We start from the raw sequence: 12,784 nt of genomic DNA, 5'->3' as shown, positions 1-12,784 counted from the left end.
TCTATTGTTGGTGTTTGAATCTTTCACAGCCACTCACTCTCAAGCAAATTACAAACAAGTCTGATGACAATGATTTATGTACATGGAATGGCAACATTTACACATATCTTTCTTTGCTTTTGTTTTTTAGTCTGCAAAGCATTATCCTTTTTTATTGTAAAAGTAGAAAAATATATTTAGTGACCAGACTCCTTTTCAATAATAATGAGAAAAATTCCCCAAATACCAATCTGGAAATGCTGACAGTTTATTAAAAAATCAGAACAAAAGGCCCTATTTACATACTTGCACCTTAAAAGTGATCTACTATCGTGCATTCCTGGGTTTGAACCCACCTCGTCCCATACCCCTTCTCATGTTGCCTCTGCCTGGATGTCCCCCTCTCATGTTGCGATTAGAGTGACCTCCCCTTTGTTGCCCACCACGGTTGTTTGAACCTCTCCCTTGACCCTTTCCTCCCCGATCTGAATTATTATTTTTATTTTTGGGCTGAGGTGACTTTGGTCGAAGTCTCTCAATCTCCTCCGTACATCCTGTCACATGATGAGACTCGTCTGGAAACAGTCGGGCATAAACCTCAGGATCAAAGTTACTGCTTGTGACTTCTGAACCAATAGACAGCCAGCCTGGTCTGATGGTACTGTCTCGGGCAAACAAATGGATTCTTCTCCTCCCAAGACAGAAGTGTTCAATGATATGGAATATTTCTACAGGCTTGTCCTTACAGCCATAAGCAGGCTCCTCTTCTATAATGAGGTCTATGTCAACGTTGGCATGGATGAAGTCTCCGTCTGTGCTTCTCTTCACTGTACCCTTGATCCCCATCAGACAGTGTTCCTGCACATTAACATACAGATAAGCACACTGAACACCCATCCCTAGATTCCTAAAAAGTGGACTGCAACGGGATCATTTAACAAAAAAAATTAGATTAAAACCAGTTCTCTTAAACTGAACAGTATAGACAAGTTCTAAAACTGATATATGTAGCCAGATGCTATATGCGCAGAGGTGTTACACTGAATAGCAAAGAAATGCAACTCTGTTGTATTTTTTCAAGTTTTTAAATAGCAGACATAAACGGGATAATGTGACCTTTGTATTCTGCTCATGGTTAGTGATGGGTGTATATAGTATTTTATTAGAGTCCAATCAAAACTTGACATTCTGACATAGGCTGGATAAATATCTTTGACAGCTTCATTTAAGGTGTATGATCATTTCTTCTTCATATTTCTCCATCCATTTTCCATATCACTGAAGTTAAGTCTCACCTTTGTTCTCTGGAAGATAGCATTGGGTTCCAGATTTTTGTTGTGACCTGGATTCTTAATGTTAGTCTTGATCCAACAAATATCTTCACATCTCCTGAAACCCCATCTCTTCAAACACTGAAATAATCCACATTCACTCCTGTCTTAGTTTGGACCTGTCTCCTAGAAGAGTTACATGTCACCATTTCTTATGAGTTCTTATTAGTTCATTATCTAATTATGTACTTCATAAGGGCAGACCAATTTTATTTCTTGTTTTAAAGATCTGCCTGCCATATTTATTCAAGAAAAAGAAAAACATGAAAACAAAGTCCTCAGTATCACCCGCAAAATATTCTTCATGAATATGTCTACTGATTATGATTACAGTATGTCAGTATTTTGGTGTGCATATCATATGGCAGAGTGGAAGGAGAGCATTGTAAGGTTTTACACTTCTGCTCCTGAACAGAACACTACAAATCCAATAAAGGTCGAATTTGTTGCCATGGAAATGCAAAAAATGTTTAATTCAGAAATCCAAACTTACAAAAAGGCACCACTATACCATCAGACCTATCTACATGTATATGCCAAGTTTGTTGAAGAAAGAGTGAACGGTTTTTAAGTTCTGCTCCGGAAAAGAGCACAACCACCAATTTCATGAAAATAAGCCAAACCTTTTGGTCACTTGATGTTTTGTGTATATGGACAGACAGAACCCATGTCTATATCCCCCGCAACTTCGTTGTTAAAAATTAATTTTCCCTTCTCAAAAAAATAAAATCCTAATTTTTGCTTAGATTGTTTTTTGCCCATATACACTTCATAAACTGCCATAAGTAAAGTGCTTTGAGTATTTACAAGGAATATTACTTGTTTGGTGATTTTATTTTTATTTTTTTCCCCTCCTGCCTTTTCTGAGGACAAAAATCTGTAAAACACAAAAAAAATGGCCTGGTCTATATACTTATTCCTAATTTCTGACAAAGCCTGTTGAAGGAATACACAGTATACCAAACATTCAGCTGCAAGAAAAATATAAATTCTGCACACATGCTCAGAAACAGGTTTTAAGAAACATCACAAAAATACTATGAACTCTGATTCCAGAATAGTACCTAATGAATATGCATGAACTTTGTTATCATAAGAGTAGTATCCTGTACTGCGATGAAGGAATATTCTCACCTGTCTGCCTCTTTCAAGACCCTCAGCATTCCCACACCAGATCCACAAGAAAGACCTCTGGGCTGCTATTGAAGGAACATCCAAGCGTTCAATCTGAAACAGCATCAAATCTAATGAACCAGGTCCATACAACATGTCTTCACCAGTGTTTTCTGTGCTGACAACTATAACTGGAGATCTTATTCCATGATGAAGAGGTAAACAGTCCTCGAAATGAATTGCTAACATCGGCATTACCTCTTTTGTCCTGTTTATTGAATGACGAAGGAAACTCATGAAAACGAGTGAAAAAGTGTCCTTTCTCAAGAGTGTGCACCACCTTTCTCAAAAACCTGTATCCACCCCTGAGCATCATTCATTCCATTTTGCACAACGGGGTACAAATTTGTACTTCAGTAGCCACTTCTTCATTTAACCTGCGTGCGTCTGGCTATTCACTGAATATCAGCAGTAGTTCAAACACGGCTACCAGACGCAATAAGAATTGAATTGCCAGACATGACTGGAGAGAGCCTATGTAATAATCTTTAGCACATATTTGAATAGTACACAAATACAAACAAGATTCTTAACAAGTTCACAGTGAACACTGGAAGAACAAAAAAACGTGCAAGTAAGACATAATAATGCAGAACAGCCGCAGAGAGCCATAACATACCCCTGGAGCATGAATGATGAAATACATGTTTGAAAACATAAAAAATATGTAAATATATCCACAGTTTCATAACATAATGATAATTAATGCAGACCAAAGCTGTATACCACTAAGTTTTGTGTAAAGGACTGAAATATAAAAGGATATTAAATGCTGTATAGGGACTTAAGTTGACCCCAACTGTCTCGTCGGGTGATGGAGGAGAGAGTGACAAACAGGGCTGGTCATGTGACCGAAGTGGCGGGAAAGGGAGGCACCCGATGGGGGAGTGTATTGTATGTCTGCTTCAATTAGAAGGGGACTTCAAGGGATTTCAAGTGTTCCACTATCTCTGTGTGGAGGGAGGAGAAAAGCAAATAAGCATGAGTCAGGATAAGGAAAAATTAAAGTTATCAAATTGAATTTTAATAATTTTGTACTGACTCTAGATTAATGGAATAATTTGATCATGGAACAATTAAAGTCAAACTACAACAGAATTATAATTAAGTAGTAACATAGTTAGCCAGTAAACTTGCCTAGACCTAAACTGGCAGTAGTGCTATCACCTTAGAGGAAGATGGTTCAACCAAACATACCTCATCCCAGTTCCAGTACCGATCAAACACAACGCCTTTAGTTCTCTGGTACTCCACCAGAGGGGGTTCAACCAGGATCACATCGAACTTACACTGGAGCTCTCGGAGGTCAAACGTCTCTAGGTCACAGTTGTAGTACCTGAGAAAACAATCAACTCCAAAATAGTGAAAACTGAAATGTGCAAGGAGTCAATAAAAACATCTTTGGTTTGTTTGTTTTTTCAATGCCAGCAGAATTCCTGCAATATGGTTTCGAATCTGAAACAGGCAATCCAGTGATCAACATCATGAGCATTAATATACACAATTGAGATATGATGACATGTCAACCAAGTCAGCGACAACCTGATGTTGTTAGTTGCCTCTTATGACAAGTATCTGTTGCTGAAGATCAGTTCTAACCCAAAAGGGTCAAACTTATATTAGCTTCAGTGGTGATGCGGTCATCAAATCAGCAGATTCAGGGGTGGTTGTTGTCATTTAATACCTTCAACTCACCGGTCTGATTGGCATTATATCCAAATTTATGGTACATTTAGGCTTTTTAACACATGGAACATGCCATACATTCGTAACTACTCGTGTCTTTCCGTGACTTTTCGTCTCTTGCGCCATCATGGCCAAGAATTGTGGCAAGCCAATCAAATCGCATGTAGTAAAAGGCATTTCAAACCATGAACATGGCGGGACCGTTGAACTTTGAAACTTCGCTAAACTATACCAAGCATAAGTTAAACATAATCTTTGAGCTTAAGGATGAACAACTTTCAACACTAAAACATATATGTAAAAGTAATAACCGTATTGCTGTTTTGTCCACTGGATGTGGGATATTGTAAGAGCCACGTTTGGAAATTCAGAGTTATCTTTCCTGGAAATAGTACTAGACAGTTTTTATCTCCATGTCCGTTTGCGCTTAGACAGGACCCAGTCGTAAACATGACCCCGAGAGGGGTACGAGACGCCATCTGGCTTGCTGGAATGACACGAGTAGTTACGAATGACATGCCATAGTGTGACAAGAACAGCTCTTGTGACTTACATGGGGGGAGAACTGGTTTTGGATATGAGTTCATCCTTTAGTCGAATAAGTTCCCGCAGTTTGGGATACTCCTCAAACCTGTTGGCTAGACCTACAGTGGAAAAACAAAAGAATCAGTCAACCACATTATCAGTACTGTCAAATCTTTTCTACAAACATTCGGATAGTTATAGATATGCTTCTCAAAGTCATTTGTTTATGCAAATTAACTAATAAAATATAAAAACAAGGGTCATCAGAAGATGACATATCCCCTCTGCTCTCATATATTTGAAAGAACAAATCATCTGACAGTTACTTAAAGTCCAGCTTGATCCCCCCCCCCCCCCCCCCCCCCAATTTCCACGGAAATCAAGCAAACTAAAATGCCAAAACTTTGTAAATAGCAAAAGATGCCACTTCAAGATCTGCCTCATAAATCTGCTTAGTTCTGATGAAAGACATTTAAAGGCTTTTGAGTTGTGTTTTGGAAAAGAAACCCACCCCTCCCATTTAAGACTCAGTAAATGTTTTTCCAGGAAAAGCGAGAAAAGTGGAAATACCCAAAACTCTGTAAATAGCAAAAGGCACCACTCTGAGGACCTGCCTCACATTTCTGCCAAGTTTTGCTGAAAGATATTAAGAAGTTTTTGAGTTGTGCTCCGGAAACGAAGCCAATCCCTCCCTCTTGACTATATCAAGTTGCAAATTGTATATTGGCTTGTTGTTTAATACCAGACTCAGCAGTATTCCAGCTACATGGTGGCAGTTTGTAAATCAGTCTCAACCAGACAATCCAGTGGTCAACATCATGAGCATTAATCTATGGGGATACAATGACACATATCAACCAAGTCACCTGCTCCTCTTAGTCACCTCTTACGATAAACATGGGTTTGTGGGTAAGTGAGTAAGTGAGTATAGTTTTTAGCAACATTCCAGCAATATTGTGATAGGGACACCAGAAATGGGCTTCACACATTGTACCAATATGGGGTTTTGGGCATGATACGCGAATGCCACCCCACTGCCTCTTGTATAACTTGACCCTCTGGGTCTCCACAGGACAATCAAGACATACTGAATTCAGCATCTCTTTGCATCTGTTTCATGGATGCTTCTTACCAACATCACGAATGAAATTCTGGGGTCTTTCCCCGGTGTCTACAAAGTTTTGGCAGTAGTCATTGTGAGGATTGGCACTCTGCAGCCCCTGAAACCAGTACAAGGCACCATCAGACAGAACCTCTAACATGGTTGAAAAGGTCAACAAAAGTACATGCTTAGTGGTAAGTTTTGAATATACAAACATGGCCACAAACTACAGATGCTACTTGAACCATCACACATTAATCCTTGCACCTTTTATCTTTGAAAAATGCTAGCACATTGATAGTTATCAGTGCCTGTCTTGAAAGTACAACTATTTTGAACATAAAACATTGTTTTTCCATTCATAAACAGCTTGACTGTATTGGTGACTTACCTTCAAGAAGGTGCTAGAGTCTCTATACAACTCCTCTGTATCAAAGTCATCTTTTTCTCCATCATTCTACAACCAAACAATATAACATTCCATTCTTTTACTGTGAGACTGTTATTTATTGCCATCCTTATTGAATATACACAAACACAAACATCAGTGTACAGACTACATTCAATCCCTCCTTGTGTTCAGAATTGGTAAAAATCTCATTGCAGATTGTATAAAATCATGCAACTCGCACCTTTTAAAGTGATGACTAATATGACATGAACAGAGTCTTCAAGAAATATTCAGTCATGACTTTTCAGTTAATGAAAGGAGTATTCTAACACTTAAACATGTTTTCAGTCCCTGACAACTTCAAGGATACGTTCTGTTAAGTGGTTCAAAGACTGCACAAACAGTTCCCAAAATATTTGTGTTCAATTAATAGAAAATGTCATTGACTGCTTGGTTGTTTGGTCACTGCGATCTATCTACGATTATTTCAATCTGTAGGAACACCACTAGTCACCTCTATTCAGAGACTCTGTAAGTAATCTTTCTAAACAAAGGTCACACATTTACACTTGTCCTGTTTTTGGTACATGTTAGTTTCATTTACAGAACTTACACAATGTTCATGTTTTCTTTCATTGATTATTTCATAAGTTATACAGCATGATACAAAGATTAATTGTTCACATTTGTAAGCCTATTGTAAAGTGTATAGTTCCAGTAGCCTGTGAGATACTAGGACGGTATGATATAACCAGCAGTCTAAGTAAACATAGTCTCAGTGTTATTCGTTACACTCTACAAGAGTTTAACAGACCCTAGTAGAAAGTCATGTTAGGTAACCTTTGAGCGACCTATGACCCCCCAATCAATACGAGACGGTTAAATAGATTTAACCAATCAGACAACGGCTACTACTTAGGAATTGGAGGGACTTACAAAATATTCAGGTCACTGACACAGATCTCTCCATAAACTAAAATCCGCATATAACACAGTTATTTGACTTGCAGTATATACGCTTTAGAGGTTTCTGTTGACACGGTTACCATTAGCTAATATTTCCACAAGATGATATCCATGAATATTGCCCAAAACACTATTTTCATGACTGTTTACTCACCATTGTCATGGTTGTAACATGCGCCGTGTGCAACACTCAGAAGCAATCGTACGGAAAATAGCATTTGGAATCTTTTGGGTACGAACCTTTTCGAGATAAAAAGTTCAAAAGGTATGTGCGAATGTCCACTTTTGTGACTTGGTAAGCTGTGTTTTGATAGGTCAATCTCAAAGGTTACCTGACACGACCTCCCATAAGGTTTAGTTAGACTCATTAGTAGAGTGTAGCGAAAAGTACTGAGGCTAAGTTTTCTTAGATTTCTAGGTATAACTAGCATAGAGCAATATGCATTTAAACCAAATCATATTGTAATAATTTTCCTCAGAACCTGTATATTTGTTTAAAAAGCATATGCAGCATGCTTTATGGATTCTGATAAAGAAACCTCAGGTTTAAATTTGGCATTCATTGGGTTCATTTACATGCTTGTCCTAAGGACAGTCATTATGCTGATGGAACACAGTGGTGTACTGGTTACCATGCTCACTTCTCATGCCAAAGACCAGGGTTTGAATCCCAGTGGTCACCCCCAAAATTTGTGACCCTGGTCTGAAACTGTGTTGTGTCCCTAGGTAAGTCACTCCATCCACATTGCACTCATTCTGCCCAGCTGTTTAAAATGGCTACCTGAGAAGAGGATGTATGGATATATAGTCGCACGAAGCACTTAGTTGCAGCATTGAAAACACAAATCCGTCAGGGTAATAAATGTAAGTTGTAACACCAAAGAACAGCATCATGTTGGATTCTAGGTGCAAAGATTTGCATTATTGTTATTATCCAATAGATCAGTCTGCTATTATCATACGTATGACTTAATGACTGTAGGTAAGATACTGACATCTTTCTGTTTTTGGTTGGGATCACTCCAGATGTGTGGCTCCTCTGCCTGTTGCTCCTCTGTTCTTTTCTTCACAACTGGGACATCAGGTTGGCTGCTTCTGGAAAACACGAACTGCAGTCATGAAGAGCATATTGGTAACATTTCTACAGAAAATTCTTATGCTAGTTATTCATTCACATCATCCATACTTCAGCGGTTTGTATACACCATATATTCACTCTCAGGTCATTCTTATTCTTTCAACACATTTATACACATAAATCAATACTGGTACTAATTAAAAGAGAACCACAATATATCAATGTATCATACATGAAACTAATTCGTCTAAAGTTTAAAGTGAGTGAGTTCAGTTTTACACTCAGCAATATTCCAGCTATATGGGGGCAGTCTGTGAATAATTGAGTCTGGCCCAGACAATCCAGTGACCAACAACATGAGCATCGATCTGCGCAATTGGGAACCGATGACATGTGTCAACAAAGTCAGCAAGCCTGACTACCCGATCCTGTTAGTCGCCTCTTACGGCAAGCATAGTTGCCTTTTATGGCAAACATGGGTTGCAGAAGGCCTATTCTACCCCCGGACCTTCACGGGTGCTAAAGTTCAAAGATTTCACCCAAAATATAAACATCCATGGCCTTGGCACATCCAAGTTTTCCGCCAGACTATGTACCAGTAATCAAACAGTCTGTGCCAAAACATGTCCACTGTGTCCAAAATGTTTTTCAGTAAGATTTCTCTCTATACTATAGTAACAGTCATAAGCTTGATGATGGGGAAAGAAACACCTTTCACTATACCCTGGCTTCTGAATCTTCTGATTCAAACTCCTGAAGAAAGATACTCAAAGTCTGAATACCATGGCACATATCTACAGCATTAGTCTCCCATAATGAAATACATACGTCGATGGCTTTTTTTCATCTTGACCATCTCCTGTTTTGAGCACTGTTTTTAATCCATCTGGAGAACTGACACCCAACTGGAATATAATACACAGATAAAATGAAACATATCATCAAACAGAAATTGTGAAGATTTACATCAAGTTACATAATTTGTTAAAAGAGGTGATAATCAGTGTTTGCAATTACTTTCATTTGGTAGTTGGCCATTGGGGACTGCTGCCATCTGCAGGCTTTAAAATCTACAGGCCCTGAATGAAATCTGCAGGCCATTTTGTTACACTACAGATATTTTTTTTATTTGTCATTCCCATGTGCAAACCGTTGAAATACCAGGAAGTGAACTGTAAGTTATAACAACATGATGGATCATAGATGATTCCTGAATGCTAATAAAAAAAAAATATGGGAAAGATGAAAAAAAATTGTCAGTTAAATTTGCTGAAGGCCACAAGGGCCTGCAAATTTTTTAAACTGCCGGACTGATACAATAACAACCTGGACCTGCAGGCCAGCAACTGTTTTGGACACTGGTGATATATTGCTAAAACTAATCAACAACTAATCCGAAAGTGTACCTAACCATATGTATCACAAAGAGGTGTTTGATTTGCTAACAACTGTAAACTACAGTCTTGATTGCACATGGTATTGGGTGGCTGTGATTTTAAATCAATTGGGTCCAAAACTTGCCACAGATCTGATGAAAGAGTAAGTGGGAGGGCAGATCAAAAAGTATGTAAACTAACTGTATTCTCAGTGTCCAATGTTAGAAAAGCTTCCACTTCATTTTGGAGGAATCTTTAGCAAAGTCATATCAAAGATATAACATAGGTGGGCAATAGAGTTGTGATGATCAATCAATATGCAAGTTATCGTGATTCAAGAGCTGCACGATACGATACATCGATACGATTGTCGTGTATCGATTCAACACGATACTTACATACTTAGCAGTCTACGATAACACCGTCTCCCCTTCTATTTAGATTTTCGTGGAAAACATTGCTCTGGACATGCTCCTACTGAGATAATTTTCACAAATTTATTTTGTTTTCTGTGCAAAAAAGCCAGTTGTGCCAATGTTGATCCCTGCTGTTCCATTTTTTGGGAAAACACTACTTTACTGACACATGCTAAACATATTAAATAAAATGTCTTTCATGATGACATGTTTTATTTTTCTTGGGAGAAGAATACCTCCCCTGAAATGATAACATAACAGCACATTATTTCCAGTACTTCTATTTTTCTGTATACAAGGACAAAATATCGTGATATGTATCGTATCGTATGTATCAGACTACCAGTATCGTGATATGTATCGTATCGTGGCATGGGTGTATTGTCACAACTCTAGTGGGCAATGTGGTAAATGAGATATTAGTTATAACAACAAATTGGAGTATAAACTTTCTATCAAAACTACAGAAAATGAAAAACGATCTGTTGTTTGGTACCTCTTGCATAAAGTCACGCCCTCAGAGTATATCATATAAAATATGTTCAGAATAGCATTGGATCACTTCCTGTCACAATCAACAGTGACACATTTGGATTACTTAATTCATATTTAGCCAAGAACTGTTTTCTAATTCTAGGGACACCCCCATTTCAATCTTTCTAATACATTGTTTACAACATATTGTGAGCCTGATACTTGAGTGACCATTCAGTGTTTAGTTTAAACCCTTGAAAATATTACCATAAGTTATGTCCTTATGACAACATCATCTGAAAGGGGATGAGTAGTGTCTCCATAACAATGCCTGAGCTTATTCAGCTAACACACTATCACAAGACAAAGGCTGCTATCACTTACAGTACAACCATTTTTCAAGCCATCAGTATACATTCATTTACCTTTGTGCACAGTATCCAAACAGGAAACATGATTAAAAAAATAGGTAGTTTCCTCAAATTTAATTGCATTATTCGTTAAAAGAGATAACTGACCCAGATTTAACTCTGTACATCAACACACTCACAGCCTATGAAAGTAAAACTACTGTCCTGAAAGTACATGAAAGTAAAACTGAGACCCTTTTCAGTGATTGTGCCGAAATTTTTCTAACATCCAATATGGTTCTCTGAAATTTCTCAAGGACATTTTAGGATGCTCCTGGGTGTTAAGAGTTCCTTCCATTCCCCTATCCCGAATATTTGTAAATTGATATATACTAGAATTATCAACAAAACCACAGGACTCACAAAAATAACTATATGACCCAAAATAACGTACAATATGCTGGCGTAATGGGTTTTCGATCGGATAACGATAAAATATTTCGTGAACAAAAAATAAATACAATCTTTTAATATCGTTTGTACTTTCAGACAAGATGAAGTTTATTTCACAAACTATTATATTCCCATGCATATCACGCATTTTCTGTCATTAAGCTGCCACTTCTATTGAAGTATTCTCAAAGTATCGCCAGACATGATGTCATATGTTTTCGTCCTTTTGTTGGCTGAATATTTTAAGCAATGTTGTGATAGTACAGCATGACCTTTGTATCAAAAACTCTCACTATATAGTCAAACATTTCAGAGTGCAGATATAATAAAGAGTTTCCCTTTCTAATTTGCTCTAAAACAGTTTTAACTGAAGTTGGGAAATTTCCAATGTCATTTATCATGGTGTGTACCATATGAGATGGAAAGTCATAGGATTCCCTGTCCAGCTACCCCTTATCATCATTGTCTAGAGCCTAATAATTACACTGCCGGTATCTGGCCTCTTTGCGTTGATAGCCTTCATGAGGCAAAATAATTTAAACGGCACTAGTGTCTGCTTAGAAATGAATTTGCAATTCAATTCTGATTTTACGTAATCAATTTTGCCATTTTGGCGAGCCATGAAAATAAATCTAGCAGTGTGGTCATATGACTAGTAAAGTGAACTTGAAAGGTAGTATGTAAACCATGTAGGCGAAAAAATGAATGGCATCTTTGGAGTAAAGATTTAGAATTTTTATTCATTTGATTATGAGGTAGATATTGCATTAATGATTCCCTAGTTAAAATAAATCTTTCGTTGATTTTTTACTGTTGTTGACGCATAAACTTTGATTCACAGTATATTTATGTCCCACCAATAGCGGGGATTGTGTTGTTGACATGCAGGATGGTTCACATGGATTTTCCCCACACCATCGCGCTATAAATGGGAATAATAATGGCTGACTGAAAACATATGACGATCGGAAACCTATGACGTCGCGATATAATATGGTTGAATCTCTTAGTGTTCCCTCTGTTAATCTGAGGAAGAAAGAATATGGGGGAACGGAAGGAACATCGCCAAGAGATTATTCAGTATGAGCGATCTTGTCTTACTCTCAGGAAAACAACAAAAATAGACCAATTACATGGTCTCTGATAACCATATACAGCCCAGGCCCTAAGTCCAGTAATTCAACAGTAATAAATTTTTAAAAAATCATGCTTACGGCTTGTGCAAGAAGCTGCTTTCGCTTCAGTGATTTCTCACGCAATTCTTTCAAACGATCACCCATTTGTGTAACCAACCACTAATGAAGCAATATTAACCCTATCACCGCTCTTCTTAAAACTTCACTGCTTTTCCCTCCAACGGAAACAGAACCAATTTACGGCTGCCATTGACCGAGCTTCTGTCTACTGACTATTAGTAAACGGCTAAGTTGCTCAGCGAAAATACCGGTTGGATTTCCGGCGTTAGAATGAAATGCTGATCTCAA

General features: G+C 37.9%; 1 protein-coding gene across 1 annotated transcript; it reads right to left on the bottom strand.

The window, feature by feature from the left end:
• Nucleotides 1–59: 59 nt before the first annotated feature.
• On the bottom strand, nucleotides 60–12,724 carry LOC137283186 (N6-adenosine-methyltransferase non-catalytic subunit-like). The gene is made up of 10 exons (XM_067814629.1): nucleotides 12,515–12,724; nucleotides 9,060–9,136; nucleotides 8,149–8,248; nucleotides 6,188–6,253; nucleotides 5,827–5,914; nucleotides 4,723–4,813; nucleotides 3,681–3,819; nucleotides 2,445–2,537; nucleotides 1,275–1,391; nucleotides 60–837 (listed from the first exon to the last, which is right to left on the bottom strand). Exons 1-10 carry the CDS (start codon nucleotides 12,578–12,580, stop codon nucleotides 307–309), a joined length of 1,368 nt encoding a protein of 455 aa, XP_067670730.1. The 5' UTR covers nucleotides 12,581–12,724; the 3' UTR covers nucleotides 60–306.
• Nucleotides 12,725–12,784: the final 60 nt, after the last annotated feature.

Source organism: Haliotis asinina, chromosome 5 (genome assembly GCF_037392515.1).
Source record: "Haliotis asinina isolate JCU_RB_2024 chromosome 5, JCU_Hal_asi_v2, whole genome shotgun sequence".
Lineage (NCBI taxonomy): Eukaryota > Metazoa > Mollusca > Gastropoda > Lepetellida > Haliotidae > Haliotis > Haliotis asinina.
Note: the sequence above shows the minus strand (reverse complement) of the source record. Positions and strands in the feature narration are given on the sequence as shown.

What these genes read in the sequence shown, in the direction of transcription:
- LOC137283186 (XM_067814629.1), bottom strand. Translation starts at nt 12,580, where the DNA reads ATGGGTGATCGTTTGAAAGAATTGCGTGAGAAATCACTGAAGCGAAAG. An exon ending in GATGAAAAAAAGCCATCGAC is followed by an intron (nt 8,249 to 9,059) that starts GTATGTATTTCA and finishes CGTGTTTTCCAG; the next exon opens with AAGCAGCCAACCTGATGTCC. An exon ending in CTATCTTCCAGAGAACAAAG is followed by an intron (nt 838 to 1,274) that starts GTGAGACTTAAC and finishes GTTAATGTGCAG; the next exon opens with GAACACTGTCTGATGGGGAT.